The 23,523-nt window shown below is 38.3% G+C and overlaps 1 protein-coding gene across 3 annotated transcripts in view; it reads right to left on the reverse strand.

The window, feature by feature from the left end:
* Positions 1–23,523, reverse strand: part of ZFHX4 (zinc finger homeobox 4) — a 187,406-nt gene that overhangs the window by 6,050 nt on the left and 157,833 nt on the right. For all 3 annotated transcript variants that reach the window (XM_017521893.1, XM_017521891.1, XM_017521892.2), the window contains exons 6-10: positions 19,403–19,519; positions 12,720–12,853; positions 11,827–12,027; positions 11,178–11,295; positions 5,246–10,660 (exon numbers count right to left, since the gene is read on the reverse strand). In XM_017521893.1, the coding sequence (XP_017377382.1) occupies positions 5,246–10,660; positions 11,178–11,295; positions 11,827–12,027; positions 12,720–12,853; positions 19,403–19,519 (5,985 nt within the window). The remainder of the gene's footprint in view (positions 1–5,245; positions 10,661–11,177; positions 11,296–11,826; positions 12,028–12,719; positions 12,854–19,402; positions 19,520–23,523) is intronic.

The following is a 23,523-nucleotide window of genomic DNA, read 5'->3' on the forward strand; positions in this document are numbered from 1 at the left end:
ACACATTTTACTGAAAAACTGGCTCACACATTTAAAATAAATTTAAATAAAAATGGCCCAGGCTTTACTGACATATGATAAAAATGAATGAATAAACTCCCTGATCTTTAATCCAATTTAGTAATAGACTTCTAGATTCCTGGGACTTAGATCTAGCCCTAGGGAAAACTGTGAAGTAATAGAGATGCCTTTGGGGGCCCACATGCACAACTCCTTTGCCTTTATCCCTATGATTCTATGTCTGGTATTGCCTTTCCACTTGCCTCTTTATAAAATTGTATTGGCAAGAAAGAACTGAATAAATGAACATAGTAGTATAAAAAGGGTTCAATATATACTAGATTCAAGAATTTTTGGGGTTCCTTCCTGCTATGATATTCTGATTTCGTCACAGTCTATGCTATTTTCCATTCAACAGAGAACAATATGTTAAGTTAAAGGAATTAGTATCTAATTATAAAATTTCAGGCCTGAGTGATTCAGATGGGGAAGGCTTTACTTGCATTGCTGCAATATTACATTGGTAGCCAGCTTCTTTTGCCTACTCACAAAACCAGCCTTAGTTCTAGATCTCATAATAGTACAGCTTCCTATTAAATAATTGTACCCACTTTCAGCTAGTTCATTTCCCCCCCGAACCTGAGGAAATTACTGGCTTACATGTCTCTGACATGAAAATTTAAGACAAGATAAATTTTAAGGAACAGAGACACGAAAAGATAGCAATTGTGGAAGCAAGATGGATCAACAGTTGTTGACTCAGGCTTTCTCATCAGATGGGGTCTACATTTTTTAGCTAGGGCTATATAACGAGATAATACAGATTTTTAGAAGACTGCAACAGAAATTCTGAATAATCCAAAATCAAAGATTATCGCAAATTTTAAAAACCTTAACATCCTGAGAAAAAAAGCTGACTTAAATAATGAGCTAAGCTAAAAAATCCAGGAAAAGAGGTATAGATTAAACATAATAAACTATGTGCACTTGGCTTACTAGCAAAATAAATCAGCCTATAAAAATTTGCAGTAAAAAATTCAGTAGCCAGAAAACCAGAAATAGAAGAGAAAAGCTGAACAGTAATAGAGATGCGGAATAAGTGGTTGTAATTTACAAATAAATGAGTATCGAATTTTATCTTTTATCCAGTTATACTGTTAAATATACATTCTTTGCCATTTCCCAACTCCTACTGCAGTTCTTAGAAATTTCACATAGAACTAAACATTTTTCTGTAAATAATCTCATACTACCATCATTTTGTTTGGTTTTGTTTTCCTTAAATAGCTACCTATTACTGAAAGTAATGCTTTCAGAAGAAAATGCCTGCTTCATAACGCACTTACATGTAGTTTCTTTTTTCCAAGTTTCTTTGACCAAGGTCCTCCAAGTTTATATTTGAGGATAGAAATGAAAATAATTATGTGCATAGGGCCAAAGACAATTGTGCTAAAATTATTAAGGACTTAATCTTATCTAGAGTTACCCTAAATGTGCTAGTAAATTACATTAAAGTATGAGAAAAATGCAAAAGGCATGTCCTAAAGTTCCATTTAAGGAAATCAGCTTAGGCAGTATTTCCAAACACTAATGGAACATTTAAAATCAGACACCACTTTAAACGATAAAGTAAATAAGTTAAATATAGAAAATCAAGTGATTTTTCTATTCACTTTTTTTTTGAGGAAAATCCCGAAGCCAGCTAACACTCTAAAGGATAAAATATAAATTTAAAGTTTTCTAATTTTTCTAGGTATATAAACATACATCCATATTCTATGGACACTCTCCCTTTTTATGTTTGATCATAATAGAAAAATGAGGATGTGAACAAAAAGTAAAGAAAAAATAATTCATTTTATTAAAGAGTGAGCAATGGTAGGTGGTGATACTGAACGCAGTGCTGTGCCACTGTTTAGGAAGGGGGCACACATGATGAATATTACTCCTGAAAGGGCCTTCTTAGTGATTTTGAGGACTAAAAAATTTGCAAGTTTCTTGGAAGTTAGCTAAGAAAGTTTTGTGAGCATTAAAGCTGATATCCAACCAGAAAAACAATTCTACCTCCCAAAATAAAGTGTTTGTTTAAATCAGGAAATTCGGAAGCTGATAAATACTAAAACCGAACATGTACACTGCAATTCATCTAATTTTGTGATGTAGCCTTTGAATAAACTTATTACAGCCCATCTTATTTTCACTGAAGCAATTTTTAGTGATTTCCTTCTAATCAAAGTCTTGGAACTTACTTTCAAAGGGATGGGACATCCTTAAAATGAAGCCTTTTCCATAACTAAATCCTATTAAAAAGGAGCCAAGAGGAACTTGTCATATTCTTCTCAAAGATGTTCATATTGACAACAAATTGTAGCAAGAGCCCAGGGCTTGTAAGAAACACAGAAATATTTTACTTATAATGTTCTTTTTGATTTCGCCTTAACTGGTATGTCTATCTCTCCCATTAAGCAAAGAAGATAATTGTTTGGTGACAGATAATATAGCAGAAAATGATCATAGGGAAATAGAGAACCACAGCTCTACTGAGCTTGTTGAAATAGTCAGCATTACCCACCATAGGTAAATTAACCTAATAAAGACGTGAACTGAAAGTGTGGGAACTCAGGCACTCAGGCGGGCCCCACTGGTATTTCTGCTGGGTTAATATTTAAAATCTCTCACAAAGGACTAAGTTGTGAGAAATTGAAAATTTCAGTAGGTAGCAATGTTCATGGAGCTTTTCTCTTTATAATACTCCCCAGTCTGTTTTGGTCCACGATTTAATAAAGCAGCAGATATAACAGCTTTGAGTTCCTGGGTGCCTTGTGTGTTTGAAGATACTACTAGCCACGGAGTGACTGCCTCCAGCATCTTCTCACCAATGCTGATAGTTACAAACAGGGACCGTATTTTAGGGAGAAGATATAAATTATGGTACGTAGAATGAGGAAAAATGTAAGTCTGTTTAAATATTTTATAAACATCTCTTTCTCCTCCTTTCTCATTTTCTTTCACCTAGGGCCTCTGGGCCCTCATATTGGAGTGACCAACCAAAGGGCAGTTGGCAGAAGGACCACTGTCCCAGCAAAGGCCTTCAGACTCAGTGGAGAAAAAGCAAGATGCTTTGACCATCACTTACTGGGATGACAACATGGTCATCATCAATCAAAGTTGACTTGTAGATTAAACGTACAGATATTTAAACTGTTTTTAGCCCATGTAAAAATATCAAAACTCCTCTATTTTACATATAGAAGTTTTTCCATGTAAGTTATTTTTCTGAGTCAATAATCAGTGGTATATAAAATGGGACCAGAAAATATCAAGACTAATATTGTATGCAAAAAAAAAAAAAAAAAAAAAAAAAAAAAAAAAAAAAAAAAAAAAAAAAAAAAAAAAAAAAAAAAAAAAAAAAAAAAAAAACCTCTGCCATTGTATTATTCTTCAAACGCTTGTATTTTACTTAAGTAAAATGTACAACCAAAACATTTAATTGTACCTCTAATATTTAAGGCTCCGAAATTGTCTAAATAATTAAGCCTAAGATACTTTTGGGGTGAGGGGAGCTGGTATGACAGTTAAAGACATTTAAGACATTTTCCTAGTAAGGGTCTTCTTTTATTTTTGAGGCAGAGTTTCCCTTGTTGCATAGGCTGGAGGGCAGTGGCGTGTTCTCAGCTCACTGCAACCTCCACCTCCCGGGTTCAAGCGATTCTCCTGCCTCAGCTTCCTGAGTAGCCGGCATTAGAGTCGTGCACCACCACACCTGGCTAATTTTTGTATTATTAGTAGAGATGAGGTTTCACCATGTTGGCCAGGCTGGTCTTGAAGTCCTGACCTCATGTGATCCACCTGCCTCGGCCTCCCAAACTGTGGGGAGTACAGGCATGAGCCACTGCGCCGGGCCAGTAACATTTTTTATATGTATAGCTCCATTCTGCTTCTCTCAAAAACCAAATCACACAATAGGGAACCAGATAAGTTAGCAGGGGCCGAGGGACCATAGGATATCATTGTTTTCACACCTCCCAAACCAAAAGTTAAAATAGGAATAACTTAAGATCACAATGGCAATTATGTTTTTCTGTAAGAAAATAATGGAATTGAAAAGTTTGAAATTTATGTAAAAATTCAATTTGTAAAAATAAAAAAAGGTTTCCTTATTTTTTGGTAAATGTTGTAGATATATATAATTCGTGAATTCTAGATGTGCCTTTAACATGTTAAATTTTCCTTTTAAATAGAAAAAAATCATTGATAATTTGGAAAACAAAACTTACTTAGATTATAGAAGAACCATATTTTTCTATTTTGCGTGATATATATCTTTTGTTATATTTTTGGCTACATAATTGCCTAGCACATTATATTCCATTTATTTAACATAATATAACTGAATACCTATGCCTGTTCACGAAATAAAACTGCACAAGTTGCATATCTTTTGATGAGCTCAGAATTAGATTCAGCATCTGAGGTTGCCTCAAACAGCTTTACAAATTTGTTATGCCTTAAGTAGAAACTTTAGCTGGGGCTGCAGATGAGGGGAAGAAAGGTATGAAGTAATATTAATGTATTTCTAAGGTTGTTGAATTTATTTAGATAACAAGTAGTAGTGGATGCTACAAAAGTCAAAAGAGTATAGTAATGCGAAATTATGTATTATCACAGAAGTCATAGTTTTAGTTGCTGAACTTTAAACATAAACTTTATTAATCTGCTAAGTACCATGTGGGTGAATACCTGTAGCTGGAGGACTTAACTTTTGACCTCTGAGTATCACCGCATGGTGGGGAGGGGGTAGGGTGGGGCAAACAAAAACACCACCTCCTGCCCCTTGGAAAGACCATAAATTAAGATACCGATGAATTCATTATTTAATGTTTCACTTTTCTTAATATGTGTACCAAATACTAAGCAACATGTTTGTGCTGGAATGCCATCTGAAATCAAGATTGAAATTAATATATAAATATAATATTTCAATGACATAAAGCTATAATGATACAAAGAATTAATATACATCTGAGAATCTCCTGTGATCTATCTAGTCTTTATTTTTCTGTATACGTTTCAGGTTGACCTACTTCCTGGGAATTAGCTATAGCCAATATAATGCATACTTCAAATAATGTCTTGGTTTCACTAGCTGAAATAAAAAGAAATCCAAAGGCACCCTGTTCTTGGTTACACGTGATTGTCTACCTGATGCTACTCAAGCAGACTGACTCTCCTTTAAATGACTTACTGTTTGAATTTTGTGGGAATCCCGGCAAGGAGGATGGACCGTTCATTCCAGGGAGAAGGACTGGAGGAAGGCCGGGGAGTCCTGGGTAGGCTGCTGGCAGGCTGATGCCATGGAGGGAACTGCTGTCCATCATGCCTGGCTGCTGTACTGTCAAGCCCAGCACGTCCGAAGCTTTCTTAATACGATCAAGTTCTTGCTGGGCCATCAGCTGCCGAACCGTGGTCGGAGCTAAGTAATCTTTCTCGCGATCGAGCTGACTGCCAACAGTCTCCCTCACTTTTGAAATGTGCTGTTTGGAGAAAATGTGATCTCTGATGGACAGACGGGCAGAGTACTTCACCCCGCAGAGGGTACACTCTGGTTTGGTGCCTTCCGTTCCGCTTTGATTGATCACGAAAGGCTTCCCTATGTTGATTTTAAATTTCTTTTCCTTTGCCCTTGCATTTTGGAACCACACCTGGACCACGCGTTTGGGCAGACCAATCTCATTCCCTAGCATTTCACATTCCTGCATGGTTGGAGTTCGGTAGTCACTGAAGCAAGCCTTGAGAACCTTGAGCTGAAGATTGCTCATTTGCGTTCGAAAACGCTTGTGACCCGGCCTATCGTTACTTTTGGATTTAAAGGGATTGCTGGACCCAAATGGATTTGGGGAGCTCGGGTCCGCTATGCTGGACGTTTCGCTGCGGTCGGCGTTGTCATCCGGGTCATCCGTGATGTAAAAGCTTTGGTCGTGGTCGCCATCTTTGTCATTGAAATGGATGGATGGGCTCGTGAGAGAAAAGAGAAATTTGTCATCACAGACCTCCGTGGTAGGCGTGGTTGCGGCTTTTGGCAGTGTGTCCAGAGTTTTCGGCTCTTTGGGAGACAAAGCCGGTTTCACGTCTCCGGAGCTTCCTGTGGTGCTTTCCATCTCAGCGTTTCCCTCGTCTCCCGTGGTGGCGTCACTGATTGCCGTATTAATCGACGACGTCTCATCAAAATCTGTTTTGTTTTGATCATACCCAGCCTCAGCAGGAGGGGCGTTTAAATTCTCTACATCCTCAGGACACTCTGCTTTAAAAGAAGAAGGGCTTAAAAGATTCTTCGGCGACAGCTCTGCCGTCTTACTTACGGGGGTTGACACTGTAGAAGCCAATTCATTCTCACTTGAGAGATCAATTTTAGTTAACGGCAAAGATGGGTAATCGAAATAAATGTATTTCTGTGGGCTTTCTCCCCCATCCTCGGTGGATATTAAAGGGCTTGGTGGCAAGCTGTAACCCGCCTGCTTTCCTTCATTCCAGTGGCGGGAGCGAATGTGGCTTTCCAAGGCCGACTTTGCTTTAAACAGGGCTCGGCAGAACGGACACCGTTTGTGAGACTGCGCTGGACCCACCGCCCGGAACTGGCCTTTCCTCTCCCGCGCTCGCGTATTCTGGAACCAGACTTGCACGACCCTTTTTTTCAGCCCGACCTCACGTGCGATATGATCGAGCATTTTTCTGGTAGGATTGGAATCCAGCAAGTATTTTTCATAGAGTATTTCCAGCTGTTCCGGGGTGATCGTGGTTCTCAAGCGTTTATCGCGGTGTTGGTCTTCACCACTATTCCCTCCTTCTTTTTCACTGCAGTTATGATCTTCTTTATCGTCCAGTTTCCTTTTGAGGGAAGCAGCAACGGTTGTGGGGGCTGTGGCATGGGAGGAACTGGCCTGAGGTGGCATTTGAGAGAGGGAACTGCCCAGCAGTTGTCCAGTCATCAGCGGATTGTTGGGGTCGAATATCATGTAGGGCATGTCCATGGGCCTTTCCAAGAACGGAGAGTGAAGGAATTGGTTTTGAGCAGCGAGGAAGTGCATGTGCTGGTGTTCCTGCCAGAGTTCCAGAGTTGGGAAGGCAACTGTACACTGGTCACACTGGTATTGTAGTAACTGTGGAGGTAGACTGTTCTGGAGAGACGTCATGGAAATTTGCAGTGGACTGGAAGGGACCGGGGTTTGAGAGGCCGAGGGAGGTCTTCCAATAAGTTGGGGTTGTTTTGGTGGCTGTGGCTGTGGCTGTGGCTGGGCTGTGGATGCCTGCGGTGGGTCTGAGGAAGTCGATGCTAATGGCAGGGCTGGTTTGGTGCCTTGAGAAGGGGGAGAGGGGTCACTCTGCTTTGGCTTTTCTGTGGGATACTCGGGTTTTGGAGAAGTCTTCTCAGGTTCTGGTTTGGGTGATGGAATCAAGGGAGTGCTGGTCCCAGAGCCGGAACTTGCTACAGGGGCAGCAGTGTTTTTGGCTGCATCCGTTTGGCCAGACACTGTGCAATGCTTGTACACCACTTGATCGGTGGCATCCATGGAGTCTTCTGTTTGGCTTTCATCTTGGGCATCATCATCTTCATCCTTGTAACACTGCTTTTTCTGATGTGTAATCAAGTCAAAGATCCTGGGGAAAACCACATTGCACTTTTTACACTGGTACTGCATGTTGCTTGTTCGAATGTACCGTTCATTGGTGAGTTCTCTTTTTTCATTATCTTTTGTTTCTGCTTGATTCTCATAACTCTTTCGTGCTTTCTGACGAGCATTCTGGAACCATACAACAATAACCCGGGTAGGTAGATTGAGAACTGTGGAGAGTTGTTCTATTTCATCATCTTTTGGGTAAGCATTTGTGTCAAAAAAGTCTTGCAGAACCCTAAGCTGGTAGTCAGTAAATCTTGTTCTAGAAGACCTTTTACTGAATGATGCATCAGATTTGTAATGTTCTAAAGAGGTGGGCTGTGGATCAATTCTGATATCTTCTAAAACCGTTATAGGAGGGTTACTGAAGTTGTATGGTGAATCCTTATTTCTCTGTCGTTCCTTAAAAAGTGTATTTCGAAACCAGTGTTTGATAACTTTTTGGGAGAGGCCAGATTTCTCTGCCATCTCTTGGATCTGTTCTTCACTTGGAGAATTATTGATGTCAAAATAAGCCCTCAGGATTTTTAGTTGATCATCTGTAATTCTTGTCCGTGGGCGTTTGAACTGAGAATGTCTCAAGAAGTTGGGATCTAATCCGAGCTGCTGCTGGCAAAGTTGGGTGAGGTCTGCAGAGAGCGCGTCCATCTGTGGCAGCTGCAGGGCAAGCTGGGGAGGAAGTGCAGGGTGCTGCACAGGCTGCATCATAATGGAAGGAAAGAGTGGCAGGTCCAGAGAAACAGGCAGCTGGACCTGCGGGGGAGCAGAAGGTGGAGGAGGTGGGGGAGGTGGAGGAGGAGGAGGGGGTGGTGGTGGTGGTGGGGGAGGAGTGGGTGGTGGAGCTTGCAGAGGAGTAGAAACTGTATTGGGGATCTTTACAGGACCCATAGAAGAAGGCTGTGGAGGAGCCGGAGGCAAGGGAGGAGGGGGAGGTGGTGGGGGTGGCGTTTCTGGAGAAGATGGAGAAATTGGATAAAGCTTGTCATAGGCCTCCCTGTATTGACGAGCAAATTTTTCTAGTGTTCCATATGGAAAAAATTGCCCATGTACATGTTCTTGGTGACTCTTTAAAATAAGAACATTGGAAAACAATTTGCCACATGTTCCACATTCTAGTTTGTCAGTGTTTTCGCCTTCACCACTTTTGCCCTTCTTCTGTACCTTCTGCCTGTTTTCATTATACTGAATGACCAGTTCAAAACCAAAGTTTTCCAATAATGCTTTGGCAGCATTTCCTCTGGCTCCTGAAGCTATTCGGGGTGGTGGGATGGGTGGTTCCAAGGATTTTTGCTTCTTCGTGTCTTTGCCTTCTTTGAGTCCTTCGCCTTCACTTATAAATTCCTGCTTTGGTTTTTCTGGCTTTTCAGCAATCTCTTCTGCCTCCTTATAAGATGGCATGTCCTTTATGATTTGGCAGTCTGCACTCGCTATGTTACTTTGCTCTTGTTTCAGTAATTTGCTTGCCTGCTGTTGCTGCTGCTGCTGTGGAGGTGGCGGCTGCTGCTGCTGTTTTTGAGGCTGCAGCTGGGGCTGTGTGGCTTGGTATTGTTGTGCTTGTTGCTGCAGTATCTGGAGTTGAGTTTGGCCAACATGATGTTGGGTTTGAATCTGCTGCTTTAGGTCTTCAAGCAAGGAGCCAGCCATTCCTGTCATGCCAGGCATCCCAAATGTGGCAGAGCCTGGCAAGCCCAAATCTGGCCCCAAGCTAAACTCCGTCCCAGGTATGTAGAATGGAAAGAGAAACTGAGGCTGCTGAAACTGCAGCAGTGCTTCTGGGGTCATGGGAAAATGAGGCAAAAAGGCTGGGTTTAGGAACTGAGGCTGAAAGAATGCGGCTTGCTGTTGTAACTCGTGCTGTAGTTGCATCTGAATTTGTGCTGGTGACTGTGGTGGGTGATGTGTTGGTTGAGCAGAAATTAATTCAGGAGTTTGCTTTTTATTTAATTCTTTGGCATCTAAATGGGTATCTTTGCTGTTTACGGCTGCTAAACTCATGGAATCTAACATCCCTTGGCCAGGGCTGTTAACATTCCCTGCAATGCTGTGCCCACCAGCCACAGGGCCACCAGGCTCCAGCTTTGCAGCCCTAGCCTTTGTCTGGTGGAGCACAGACCTCATGTGGATTTCCAGTGTGGAGCTTTGGCTGTATGCAACATTGCAGATGCTGCACTTGTAGGGTTTGTTATCTGTGTTGCTGTTGGTTTCTTGTGGAACAGGACTGGAGGCTTCCTGCAAAACTTTTTTCAACTTATGCAAGTGAGAAACTGAATTATAGTGGACCAAGAGAATGTTCTTTTGGGTGAATGACTCTTTACACACTGTACATTTATATGGACGAGATGGATCAAGGAATTTTTCCATTGTAAAATTGGGCCCTTTTCTAAAAGGTAAGGTCCGCTTTGGTTCAGAGCCCATGTCATCTGGGATAGAGCTACTATCACTTCCTATAGGACTTGCTTTCCCTTCGTGTTCCACCTCATACTCTCTCTCCATTTCCTGCTCTAGGCCATGGTCATCCTGGGCCGTAGTTTCACTCTCCACCCACAGTTCACCATTCACGGGCAAGGAGGCATACAGCTGTTGAAGTTCAGCTTCACTCAGTTCAGGGTGGCCTGCTTCCAAGTGTTTTTTTAAAGCCTGGAATGTACGGAAACTGCGCTGGCAGAGGTTACACATTGTCGCAGCCCGAATTGCATGATACTGGGAATGTATCTGAAGCTTCTGCATAGTTTTGAAAGCCAAGCTGCAATGGTTACAGCGATACTTATAGACATGGCGGTCAGAAACAGAGAGCGGTTGCCTTTTTTGCTGTTCATTTAATTGATCTTGCAGTGTGTCGGGGATTTTCACATCCTTACTGCTATTTTTATTCCATTCTGACGCTTCCAAGGGTTCTTTAGTTGGTTTCTGCTCCTCATTCTTTACTTCTACATTAGCCTTTGAATCCTCAAGACCTGCCATGCTTTTGTCGTCCGTTGGACTTTCACCTATTAGGAAAAAGCACAAACATTTCTCTTAGAATAAGAAAACCTACTCCTTAAGTGTTAATAAATATTATAAATAGGAGCCTCTAAAGGCTTCCGCTTAACTGATTCTTTGAAGAAATGTTTTCTGAGCAACTACTATGCGGCAAGCACTGGGCTGGGTACTGTGGATATAAAGGCAAACAAGAAATCACCCCTGACCTCAAGAAATTTCAGAAAAGGGAAGAAAGCAAGTCAAAGGTCATTACAGTATGCTGCAATTAGTATGATACTAAGGCTATCCCTTGGTGTTCATGAATTAGATCACAGAATTTTCCTGAGTGTCTGACACTTGGGTTCCCTGAGGTCACTTACAGATAACCAGATACAAAATATGAATTGGAAAATATGGCTCTTTGAAATGGCATACATTTTCCCCCACGCTTTACAAAAATCTTTCGATAGTAATAATCTTTTCACACCACCACAAATTCAAGCCCCTAAGCGTGTTGCCGAAGGTTTTGATGATAAGATTGCATACCTGAATATTTCCCAGACCCCTCTGCTGTCATGGCTGCAGGTGTGTCCCGCTCTGATTTCTCAGAGGCAGCTGCTGGCAGTAGCATACTGTTTGGCATCATCACATCAGGGACAGGCACCTTTGAAAACCAAGGGGATTTATGTTAAAAGTACCCCAGAAATCACAAATTCCATCACGTCACTCTTTTGCCGGTAGCATATCTCATGTACATTTTTTTTTAACCAAAGCAGGGATGTTTTGTGGATGTTACAGATCAGTGCCATACCTTCAAACTTTAGATCAATGCTGTGGCAGTGTTGTAGTCTTTTTACCATTATTATATGGTTTAAAGGTTTTTGTAGGTTTATTTTTTATAATGATAATGAATAAAGTTTGAAACACAAGGTACCCACTGGGATTATTTGATGGACACTATAGATATAAAAAGAAGACTGCAAAATATGTTCTTTACTAAGCTATGCCTCATGCCATATTTTTTCCAAGCAAAAGAGATCACAATGGGTTTGGGTATGATTAGTATAACATGGGCAATAATAGATATTTAAGTAGCTCTGGAGAAATACATTTCTGTAAACCACTAATTAGAGATTTCATATTGATACCCTAACACAGATTATGTCATACATGCATCAGTATTTGGTATCCTTACTGTCATAAGCAGCTTCTCCACACAATCTGGAGACACACTGTGCAAATGCGTCAGATGCAGCTGGAGATGCATTTTGTTGCTGAGGACATCCTGGCAGAGAGGACAGCAGATGACCGGCTGCACCGAGTGCTGTGACAGGACATGCATCTGGATGCGACTTTGGTCCCTACTATTGTAGTTACAATAAGGACATTGATAGAACTGGAAAATATTGAATAAACATGGCCACTATTAGTTAATGTATTTCTTATTGACACATAATAGTTGTATTTTGGCGGTACATGTGATATTTTGATATATGCTTACAATGTGTAATCATCAGGGTAACTGAGATTTTCATCACCTCAAACATTCATTATTTCTTATGCTGAGACCACTCCAAATCTTCTCTTCTAGCTATTTCAACATAGTTAATGTATTCTGATGACTTCAGAGCAGCAGAAATAATACCAAGAGCCAGGTGTGGTGGCTCACACCTGTTATCCCAGGACTTTGGGAGGCCAAGGCCGGTGGATCACCTAAGGTCAGGAGTTCGAGACCAGCCTGGCTAACATGGCGACAGCCTGACCATCTCTACTAAAAATACAAAAATTAGCCAGGCATGGTAACGTGTGCCCATAATCCCAACTATTAGGGGGTCTGAGGCAGGAGGATCTCTTGAAACTGGGAGGCGGAGGTTGCAGTGAGCCGAGATTGTGCCACTGCACACTGGCCTGGGCAACAGAGCGAGACACCATCTCAAAAAAACCAAAAAGAATACCAGAAGTTAATTATATTGCCAATTGCAATGTCTACATACATTTCAACAGCACGGAAACATTTGGGACTTTAAAACTATCAGCAGCAATAAAAAAAATACAGATTTACACAGCAAAGGGGAAAAATGTATTTACCTGTTCATGACAGAATTTATTGTCCTCTGTAGGTTTTGACCTTTTTGTTGCAACATCCTCTTCTTTTGCCAGCAGGAGTTGCTGGGTACCCCCTGCCACACTGACTTTCAGCTCCTTCTCTGGTGTGATTATCCCTGATTCCCAAAAAGAATAGAACAACTCAATTTAAAAACACAATGCCAAAATGAGAAAAATTATGTTGTTCAAACAGTTGTGATGCTAAACACACTGAATCATAAAAAGAGCCAACAAGCAATTTTAAATAATACTAATCTCAAAAGGCAAAAAGAACACTTTTTTTGTCCTGTAAGTGGACTTTATAAATATATTTTAAAATGCACTCCTGTCTCATGTTTAGATAACCCTAGGTGGCCTTGAAAGATTCATCAATAACACATGCTCTCTAGTGTCTCAGAATGCCTTTACCACATTAAAGCAAATCTACTCCCATTCACAAATACTAACTTAAAAAAATCATTATTTTTACTAACCTTTAATTACCTATCTCTTTTCTAAAATTCATTGACACTTAAAAGATTTCAAAATTCTGAGAAGGGCTGACTGGTTGTAATTCAGAAACTTAAATACTAATTTAATGCTATGAATGGATTTAAAAACTGAAAGGATTTAAAAATTAAGCATATATATCAGCTGCTGCTATCAGTGATTTACTCTTTACTGTAGGTGTTTCAGCAGTTGGCTGTAGATATAACATTTAGTACAAATCTCAAGAAGACAATGGTTTTGTGAGGTTAATCCAAATATTTGGTGTTAAAAATGATTTAAAATTTTGCCCAGACGAGCAGTGTTATGTGTAGGAGGCTCATACACATCAAAGAAAATAGTGCAATTCTAATTTCCCAATCTAACAGAAAATTCTTTCCAGCATCAATTTGCCCGATAATCTCCTCCGTGAGGCTAGATATTACAGCGACATTGGGTAGGCATGTCACATACATCTCATGACAAACACAAAACCTCATTTACCAGCCATTCCAATCTCATCATAGCACGGCATCATCTGACCTTTTTTCTGCTGTTTATTATGAGTATTTCTAATTTTAACTTTCAATTTTCACCATCTTCCACTCAATTTGCAACTAAATTATTTCCAGGGTGAGGACACTATCACTGGACAACTGGGTGCAAATACATCTTGAAATGCAATGAAGCTAAACCATTGATTGCTATCAGACCCCGCGTAAATATATAGTCCAGGCGTAATCTGATTGTATGCTGTGCATGAAGATTTATCTTGATTTTTTTTCAATACACATAAGGCTCATATAAATGAACAAATTGCACCTTATTGCAGAATAACCCAGTTTTAATTTAGAAATAAGGTCAAGGATGTTATGGAAACAAAGTAAAAATAAACAAAAAAATACATTCTATTTCAACTGTAGCTAGAGACGCATGTTTTATACCTTATAAATAGCTTCAGAAATTTCAAATTCAGAAAGAAATATAAAAGTAAGAGTGATTCCATGCAGACCAAAATTAAAATAGAATTTAAATGATATCATGACAATAATTTTATTTTCTTAGGGTTCATGGTAGATACAGAATTAATGCAAAGTTTTCATCAGATTATACTGACACTGATTTCTAGATTTACAAGCACTAGAATTTATTTGAATTGGTACATTTGTCTTCATATATATGTGTTGAAGAAATTTAGATTTTTTTTAGATATTTAAAAAAAATTTATGGTATTTGAATTTGAATAAGCTAAATTCAGGAAAGACTGAAAAGCTTCATTACATTGATTTTAAAATGCCCAAGTATTTCATATCCAAAGATATGTCAAAATAGGAAAGTTGTAAGTCCTATGATCTTGTCATAATTAACTCTGGAATCAAAAAATATAGTTTTCTTTCTCACAGCTGAATATACTTTGGAATATTGTTTTAAAAGTATTAAAAAATAAACATTTAATAAAACAATATGATATTTTATATTTTCAAATAAAACTTACTGCTTAAAATGTCAGACCAAGTTGTATAAAATCATTGCCATTTAAATCAGCCAATGTCTATCAATTGCCTTCTCCTATGAGATGTTTCTTTAAAACGTCCCCCCTAATAAGTAAGACTTTGTTTCCTTAGGAGAATACTCTGTCATATCCCTCTATCATTCTTTTGTGTACATGGTAGAATTGGACATGACCAATAAGTTGATCCACATCCCTGTGCTATCAAAGACTGTCACACACAAGTTAAAAGAGAATTTCCGTGACTTTGTTGCTTGCAGGCCCTTTGGATCATCAGAAATAGAATAAATCTTTCAGAAACTTCTAAATCTATTAAATGTATAGCTATGGACTCATTTCCATAAGCATATATAATGTATATTTTATTCTCATACTGACATTGTCAAGGATCAAAAAAAGTATTGATTTTAAGATCTGAAACATTTTACTAAGCCTACACACTGGTGTACATATTTGGTATATTAATACCATCTATGTTAAGAATATATTGATTTTCTTTTTATGCATATTAATATTCATCAAAAATATAATTGCTTTTGAATTTAGTAATGTTCTCTGGCGTTTCAAAAAAGTCAGAGTTAAGTTTTAGGGTCACTATCATATGGCTGTTGCACCAACTGTTGGCTACAGTATTCAACACAGTATGTGTCAGTCTCAAAAGTTTTCAGACTAATTAAACCATAATCTTAATATAAGCCAGGAGCCTCCTAAACATTATTTCATTTGAAATTGTAAAGAAGTTATAAATAAATCTAGAACATCACACGTTAGTTAGGTACCTCAAAAATGCAAGGCACTGATAGTAACAGGAAAGAGAGAATACTGAGATGTGGTAACATGACAAAATCAGACTCTAGAGGATGAGGCAAGTCATCAGGATTGTTTGTAAAGAGGAAGGATGTTACATTCTATGCGTGTATGCCTTTCTTACTCAAAGGGATACTATCTCAGGTTTCATATTATGGCATCCCTGGTAAATCATAGAAAATCAACTTTGGGATCTTTTCTTAAGTTGTTTTATCCTGGAAATGCCTATTAAGTAAGGGCCAATTAATTTGAGGAAGATTGTGATTAAGTTTTGTGATTGCTTATAGTTTATGTTGGCAACTTTATTTGAAATAAACCCTGTTTGTTAACCTAGATTGGAAAAAAATTTTAAAATAGGATCCTAATTTATTTTGTGTTGTTGAGGACAGCACAATATTCTCAAAAAACAATGCCATTTTAATTTATTTTAACAAAAAAATGAAGTCTAATTACAAATAAGCACGCCAAATAGATGAAAAAATGATTATCTGTCAGTTATGGGATTATTTAACTTGCATGAGATTGCTAATATAAAAATGACATAATTCATTTCAATGCAGATGCCGCCTACTTAATAATTTTCAAATCCCTAAAATACAGAAGGCTGTAAAATGGTTTATGCTCATAACAAGTTAGAAAAATCCAATAACTCACATGTACTTGAAGCAAATTTTGAAAAGAAAACAATAAAACAAAGTACTGAGTTATTATTAATGAGTCAATGTATTTAATAAAGTTTGAATACTATAAAACTTGGATATAACAGAAGATGTTATTCAACTCCAAATAATTATAAATTATAATTACCAGTAAAGTATTCTCTCTAATGAGACTAGAATGAAAGGATAATTTTAATTGCAATAATGAAGGTTAATTTCCATCTTTCCTCATGTTTACTCCCTTATTAAAAAGTGGTCCCCTTAGCCAAGGCAGAGACATATTACATTTTCAATGCAAATGTATTAATCTGGATAAACTCTGTATTAATTCTTGTACTGCACAGAGCTATAATTTGGATTATAATTAATCTAAAGTGGCACTAGATTTAAATGACAATATAAATGAGGCATTAGAAAGCTTTTCTATTATGAATGAATATTCAACACATATAACTTGCATATTGCCAAGTCTCATGTTGAAAGCTCTCCTCCTGCAGATTAATGTCAGCAACATAGCACAACAGCTTAACACAAACATAGTCTCCCTAACATATGTTAATTCGTTCCTATCTAAAAAATTATGTTAAAGTTGGGTCAATCTGCCTTCCCATCTAACATATTAAGATAGTGATTAATTTGTAAGCTTGCTAGTATTTTTTTTACATTTATGATACAGATAAAGAAAAACAATAAATAGAAGTAGTTGTCCAATCATTAGAAATACATACAAGGGAAAAAATCCATGTAATAATTTTTTAAACCTAAAAACATTCAATTTAGAAGGCAGAAAACTTAGTTAAATGTTCGTGTTACTTGTCAACCACAAGAACTGTCTTGAAGGCTGGAAGATTTTAGAGCTAAATATTTGCATTTCAGCAATTGCTTTTAGTTGGTCCTTGCTTAGAGCTTATTTTTATTTTTTTAATTTATTTTTTATTTTTTATTTTTTCCCATTTATTTATTTTATTGCATTTTAGGTTTTGGGGTACATGTGAAGCACATGCAAGATTATTGCATTGGTACACATGTGGCAGTGTGATTTGCTGCCTTCCTCCCCATCACCTACATCTGGCATCTCTCCCCTTGCTATCTCTCCCCAGCTCCCCACCCCCAACCGCCCCCCCCCCATTTCCCCCCTACTGACCCCAGTGTGTAGTGCTCCCCTCCCTGTGTCCATGTGTTCTCATTGTTCAACACCCACCTACGAGTGAGAACATGCGTTGTTTGATCTTCTGTTAGAGCTCATTTTTAATCCCTGTAGATAAACCTAGGAAGGCATTTCTATGGGGATAAAATTTGTTTTAAATAACTACCATTATACAATTATCTGTATCTTCTCATATGCCCACGTCCTGTCTGGATGGTACAATTAGGTGCCCAAGAAAGAACAATAATTCATCAGGCCATTAGGGAGTGATTGAGCCCACTACTTTTGTGGAGCAGTAAGTGGCACTGGTAAAGACAGAGCCTTGGCATCTGTGGTATGTTCCAGGCCAGATTCTTTCCTCAATAGTAAAATTAGATTCGTTTTTCTAGAGATTCCCAGAATCCATCCTTTACAAGGTATTGGGTATTAGATATTTAGGACTTGGCATAATGTCATATACCTCCATATTACAAGGTCATTGGATTAACATAAATATGATAACTCTGTTACACATTCTTCTGAAGAATGAGAAGAATATATTCTGCAATCTATTTTGGTAATACTATGTTAAAGATACCACTGAATATAGAGAGAATCTTGCCCTCCCTGACCCAGGCAAGCAGTTCATTTGATGAGGTCCATCACAGAAAGTGAACAAACCACCTTGCAATTTCCAATCTTTTCCAAATAAAGTTTAGATGGTACTGTCTTTCACATGAACTTATCACTAGGTACTTCTAATTCCTCCTCAGTAACTTCAGGAGCCAATCTACTAATATACAGCTATGGCTTCTTTTCACATTGCTTGCGGCTCAACACCAACCTTAGATCTTCTTTGTTTAAGTCAAATTAGAATCATATGTTAGACACTATATCCTAGGAGAAAATCTCAGTGGCATTTTTCTTACTGGCCTCCTGAAAGATATTTAGTACTGAATAGTGTGGGGAGGGGAGCAGAGAGGCCCTTCAGATAATTTTTAAAGGGAATGCATAACTTCGATATGCAAAGACTGAATTACAAATGTGAGATGATTCCGGTTTAAATAAACTTGCATGTAAAAATGATATTTTTTGCATAACCCAATGTCTTCATAGTGAATACAAGCTCCTTCATATGCGGCTGTCACTGGAATTCAAGGAAAAGATAGATGACTACCTGAAACTAATAGGCTTGAACCCGTTTCAGCACTTCTTCTGCTTCAATGAGTCCAACATAATAAAACTAGGTATAGCGTGCAGCAAAAGTAGCCAATGTAATATTCATTGCAACCATAGATTTCCATCTCATACATACAAAGCATGGATGAAGTCATATATTTGCCAAATCAAACACAGAAAAAGCCTTAGGTATCCACACCAGATGCTGGCCTAGGGTTTGTTTGTGCACAAGTAAATGTCATGACACGAAGGTTTGTTTTCAAAGACAGTAGCTTTCATTACTGGGATTTGTCTATTCTAGAAGATCAAAATTACCCAGCACCTAATCCCTTTTCAATGATATTTCCTCTTTCTTAGGCTGAATCATCTGTAAACTTTTTCACTGGATTTTGTTTGAAATACCTCAAATAGATGCCCTAAAAAAGGGCAAATTCCTGAGTGTAAGTTGTAAAAAAGCAAGAAAAAATAGCATTTATTTTTAGGGTTACGTGGTTTTGTGGGGGATTACATGTGACTGAATGACAAAATTCAAGTGATATCTAATCCAATGCTTATGAAAAATTAATATGCCATCAGAGGAATCACAAGTATAGCTAAGATTAATGAAAGGCGCTTAAAAAATTACAAGCACACAAACTGATTTGATTAAAAAATAATCTCACTGGTCGTCCTGTAATATTCTTCAACTTATTCTGTCAGATGGTTATGATTAAAAATAGGTCAATGGGAGGCTACTGATAGAAATCACATGCAAAATGCACATGCAATGAATAGTAGTGGGGATGTTCAGACAGTTTAAAATGAATAAAAGATTTTAATAAGTTTTGTAGGGTGGGGGGATGGTGAAGGAAGAGTTGATGGCAGGGAACGGATCTAGGGAAATGCCAAGGTGAAAGATTCTCGCATCTTTGCATCTTACCAGAGTCTTTATTAGAGTTTTTGCCTTCACTATTGTCTGTCTCATTTGTGTCTTTTTCATCCTCCTCGGCCACTGCTGTAGGCTTAATAACTCCTTCTGCCTCCTCACTTTGTTCTTCTGTTAAGAAAGGCAGACCAGTCAGCAGAACTGAAAACCCAAAATGCATGCTGAAATAAACTAAGTGACCACTTGAAAACTTTGTTATTTATGACTCATCTACATATATTCACATTCAGATGAGAACACACATTTATGCAAAACTCTATACTGATCATGCTGACTGTGCCAATGCCAATTTTTGAATTGAAAAGATCTTCTTTAGAGGATCCATTGAGAGGATGGGCCTATACTAAATTAAAACAAATTCTTTTTTAGTACAGTTTAAGCTGAAACATATTTAAAGATATGGAATAAGGCAATTCTGTGATTTCAAGAGCAGAACCTTGTAACAACATGAACCCATGTTCCATGGACTGGGATAGGTGTCAGAAAAAAAAAAAAAAACAGATTCTTAGAAAAAAACCTTAAATAATGTCGTAACAATGGGTTAAATATAGGACAGGTGTCACTCCCACTTTCAGAATCCAGACTCTGAAGGAATTCTTTGGAATTTTCTTAGAGTAAGATCTCAAAACTTCAGTTACATTGGGAATTTTTTTTTCTGTAGGGGGAGCTATACCGGGCGTAGGATATAACAAGGTATACTTCTATGACAACTGCATCACCCCACACCTCATTCACGGGTTCACACCAGCTAGATTACATGGAAATCCTCATAGTAACTCAACCCTATTTAATTATTCTGTAAATCTTAGCTATGCCACTGCTGGTGGATTAATCTGTTTATGCAGTTAGCCTCTATGCTGGGGCTGTGTAGCACTAATCCGTGAAAGGCCTACTGTTCTCTTTCATCCTGCGATCATTTGTCTCTCACTGTGCTGATGTCACATTTTAATGAATTTTTAGCAATCTGAGTAATGCCAGATAACCAGGCTCACAACTCCCCACCGCATGGCATGCTGTTTTCATTGCAGCACAAAAAATAAAAATCATATTCCCCTGTTCAGGTAGGAATTACATAAATTAGGAGAAGAAGGTAAAATGGGATTTGAAGCACCAGGCTGCTCAATTTCATAAAATCTTTAATGACCATATAAATTAACCCTGGAAAGGCAAAAGGTCACCGACACACATTTGCATACACTCTTCTATTTGCTTTTGATAAGCAGAGCTTTTATGCAGAGAACATGATACAATTAACCCTTCAATAACCATACAAAACGCTGCTATGGACATTTTAAGTGTCAAGCATTAACTGAAAATTACACACTGAATAAAATTTTCATTGCAAATGCTATAGTGATTGAAAGGGAAAATCGTGGCCCTCTCCACACCCCATGTTTTATTAATAACGTTCTGACAGCAGAATGAAATATCCACTGTCATATGTAGCAGCTGAGCACCAAAAAAAAAAAAAAAAAATTTCTATTTAGTGCCTCACTTGCCAGCCACACTCTACAACTGTGTGATCAGGACAACAACAGAAGGAGACAGCTCTGGGCTCAATAGGAAACTCCAAAAAGCTAAAGGGAAAACAAGGACATTTAATACATTCAAAACAAGAGTTTGTTTCAACTGTGAGTCCTCAAAAGCACCGTACAAATCCATTTATTTCATTTTTGCCCTTTGCCTCTGCACAAAAGCAGAGGGATGGCCCTTGTTTAGGGGGTCAATCATCTGAGGGTTTGAGGGAAGCTTCCCTTTCAGGCAAATACACTCAGAAATTTAACTTCAAGAAGAGAAAGAAACAACACCTCTTCTGGCGCTAGTCTGCTTTCACCCATCAGTGATAATTACTGATCAAACACAGGCTCCCTCCTCCCAGCACCAGGCCACACTGGTAGGTACAGTGGTTGGTGGCCGAGCTGGATTTGGGAGGCTTGAGGCCTGAGATCAACTGGATTGGGCTGTGTCCCTCCCAAGTCCACACACGTGACATGATCTCTAGCTCCTGACCTATGACAGCTTGTGACAATTATTTTTCAATTCATCCTGGGGAAGAGATGCAAGAATTCTTGGAGTAGATTTACTGGGCCTTTCCCCCAGGGCTGGAAAATGAAGTGTCAGAGTGCTACTGAGTGCCCTTATCTTGAGGGGACATAAAATTGTAAGGTCTATCGCAACTCACATTAATAAAACATTGTGTGTCAGGAGAAGAAAAAGAAAATTATGAAGGCACTAAAAGAAAAGCTACAGTATATAATCTGGGTCTCATCAGACAGATTTTGCAGGGTCCTCTTCTTCATTTTCTGGTATGAGTTTTAAGTGTGAGAGAAATTCCCAGACATGTTCTTCTATACATCACTGTGGTGTCTGACCTCAGCCTGACCCTGGCAACAGTTTGAGAAATCTGAATGTGAACAAAGACTCTGTGTCAGCAGCAGGGAAAGATTGTGGGATAGACTCTCCCCATCAACTTAATCGCAAACAGCAGTTCTGAGGCCATAACTTTGCCAGGCTTCTCCAAGCCACAACTCATAATATTTAGAGGTGGATTTGCCTGCAATGCCTCTGCTTCTGTGACTTTTTCGCCCCCTCTCTCTTTTCAGGTTCTTCCTTTGAAGTAGGCAGGCAATTAGCTCTAATGCTCAAGCAATTCAAACCTGTTTTGTGGTTTAGAAGGGGAAAGCTGTTTATTACAGGTAGGCTCTTTGGAGCCATAAGAACTTTGCAAATTTTTAATCATGCAAAAAATAATCAAAAGGTAACTTATACACACCATAAAGTTTCATATATGTCAGAATAAAAGGTCACTCTTATTCTCAAAGAGGGTTTTAGAAATAAATTTGACATTCATTGTATAAATAGACTTTAAAGTCCAGAGTCTGAATGTGGAGAAACCACTTTCTCTAGAAACGCTGTAGGTTAGAACTTGGGTTAAGGGAAGGAATGGCTATATTCTAACTTTCAAATACCACATATGCTCAGTTGTAAAATGCTATAAAATGTAAGGGAAAACACACACACACATATATAAAAAACATTAAATGTGTTAAATAGATACTGCAGAACTGAGGAAAATACACTACATAAAATTCCAAAATAAAGATGCCAAAGAGGTTTTCATTTTCATCAATAAGCATCTTCACTAATATATTACACACAATAATAGTGAAAGTATTAAAGCATTTCATAATACTGTTTATTCAGCATAAGATTACATGTATACAGCATATGTATATGCCACATGTATTTTATTCTTTTGCCTCATGAAATACAGAAAATATATTTCCATATTAATCTTTATGATAGTTTATACTTAAGCTTACCATGTATATTGAGGTCCATTTGAATGTCCCAATTTTCAGGAAAATAATGCATTTTCATTTTTACATGTTTCAAAATAATAGAAGGCAAAATACTATAGTCTTATAGTATAGAAATGTGTTACAACAAACTTCCCCCAGCATTTTTGACATATCTAAAATGATCTTATAAGTCACTCTACATATACACATTGACTATATTTTTAAAAAAAAGTTTTTGAATGGCTAGCTTATTTTCATTTGAACAGCAGCAAACAATTGGAAAACTGCTATTAATTTATCCACAACATAATACATTTATACTACGTAGATCAAAGGGATACCACTGATGTACATTCTTTCTTTCTTTCTTTCCTTTTTGGAGACAGAGTCTCACTCTGTTGCCCAGACTGGAGTGCAGTGGTACAACCTCAGCTCACTGCAACTTCTGCCTCTTGGGTTCAAGCAGTCCTCCCACCTCAGCCTCCCAAGTGGCTGGGACCACAAGCGTGCACCACCATATCCAGTGATTTTTTTGTATTTTTAGTAAAGATGAGGTCTCATCATGTTGGCCAGGCTGGTTTCAAGTGATCCACCCACCTCAGCTGCCAAAGTGTTGAGATTACAGGTGTGAGCCACCATGCCCAGCCCTTATTTCCTATCATCCTAACATATAATTGGATTTGGGATCCCTCTCCTCTGAGTCTGCTAAGGAAGCACCGCATACTTTTTAAACCCATGAAGTGATCATATAAACAGGAAGCATAGTAACTTAGACATCTTTATTTTCTTTTTTTTTTTTTTTTTTTTTTTTTT

This window comes from Cebus imitator, unplaced genomic scaffold (assembly GCF_001604975.1).
Source record: "Cebus imitator isolate Cc_AM_T3 unplaced genomic scaffold, Cebus_imitator-1.0 Scaffold22, whole genome shotgun sequence".
Lineage (NCBI taxonomy): Eukaryota > Metazoa > Chordata > Mammalia > Primates > Cebidae > Cebus > Cebus imitator.